The following is a 742-nucleotide window of genomic DNA, read 5'->3' as shown; positions in this document are numbered from 1 at the left end:
CTATTACATATTTGCTGTTAGATTCTCTTACTTCAACTCGATATTGATCAATTGTACTTCATTGTTTCGGGGAATCTGACCTGACCTGCTGCACTTTTCTATTGTCATTATGTTTGCTCGCCTTGTATGCTTGTCGAACTTTCAGGTATTTCGGTTGATTCAAAAGCAAGAATGGTACAAGCCCGATGTTTTTCTCTACAAAGACTTGATTGTTGCATTAGCTAGAAGTAAACAGATGGATGAAGCAATGGAATTATGGGAAAGCATGAGAAAGGAGAATTTATTCCCTGATTCTCAAACGTATACCGAAGTCATCAGAGGCTTCTTGAAATATGGATCTCCTTCTGATGCAATGAACATATATGAAGATATGAAGAAGTCTCCTGATCCACCAGATGAGTTGCCATTTAGAATTTTGTTGAAAGGACTTTTGCCACACCCCCTTTTGAGAAACAGAGTGAAGCAAGATTTTGAGGAGATCTTTCCTGACCAGCACGTGTACGATCCCCCGGAAGAGATATTCGGCCTACGCTGAGGTATGTTTTATTAACGTTGCGTTTTTGCTTGTATTATCTGAAGGTTGGTAGCACTTAGTAGGCATTCTTAGTCGGCCATTGATGTCATTAGAAAATGACAAAAACATGTCTTCGAATTAGCGGTCAAGAACTGTAGGATGAATAGTTGGTCAGATATCCGTACGAGTCATGTGGATAATAGTTGAGTTCGAGCCAAGAAATCTCTT

General features: G+C 39.5%; 1 protein-coding gene across 1 annotated transcript; it reads left to right on the top strand.

The window, feature by feature from the left end:
* The first annotated feature begins 6 nt into the window (after positions 1-6).
* LOC111787081 (protein THYLAKOID ASSEMBLY 8-like, chloroplastic) lies at positions 7-718 on the top strand. Its single transcript, XM_023667228.1, has one exon. The coding sequence runs from the start codon at positions 110-112 to the stop codon at positions 533-535; it is 426 nt and encodes a 141-aa protein (XP_023522996.1). The 5' UTR covers positions 7-109; the 3' UTR covers positions 536-718.
* Positions 719-742: the final 24 nt, after the last annotated feature.

This window comes from Cucurbita pepo, unplaced genomic scaffold (genome assembly GCF_002806865.2).
Source record: "Cucurbita pepo subsp. pepo cultivar mu-cu-16 unplaced genomic scaffold, ASM280686v2 Cp4.1_scaffold004931, whole genome shotgun sequence".
Lineage (NCBI taxonomy): Eukaryota > Viridiplantae > Streptophyta > Magnoliopsida > Cucurbitales > Cucurbitaceae > Cucurbita > Cucurbita pepo.
Note: the sequence above shows the minus strand (reverse complement) of the source record. Positions and strands in the feature narration are given on the sequence as shown.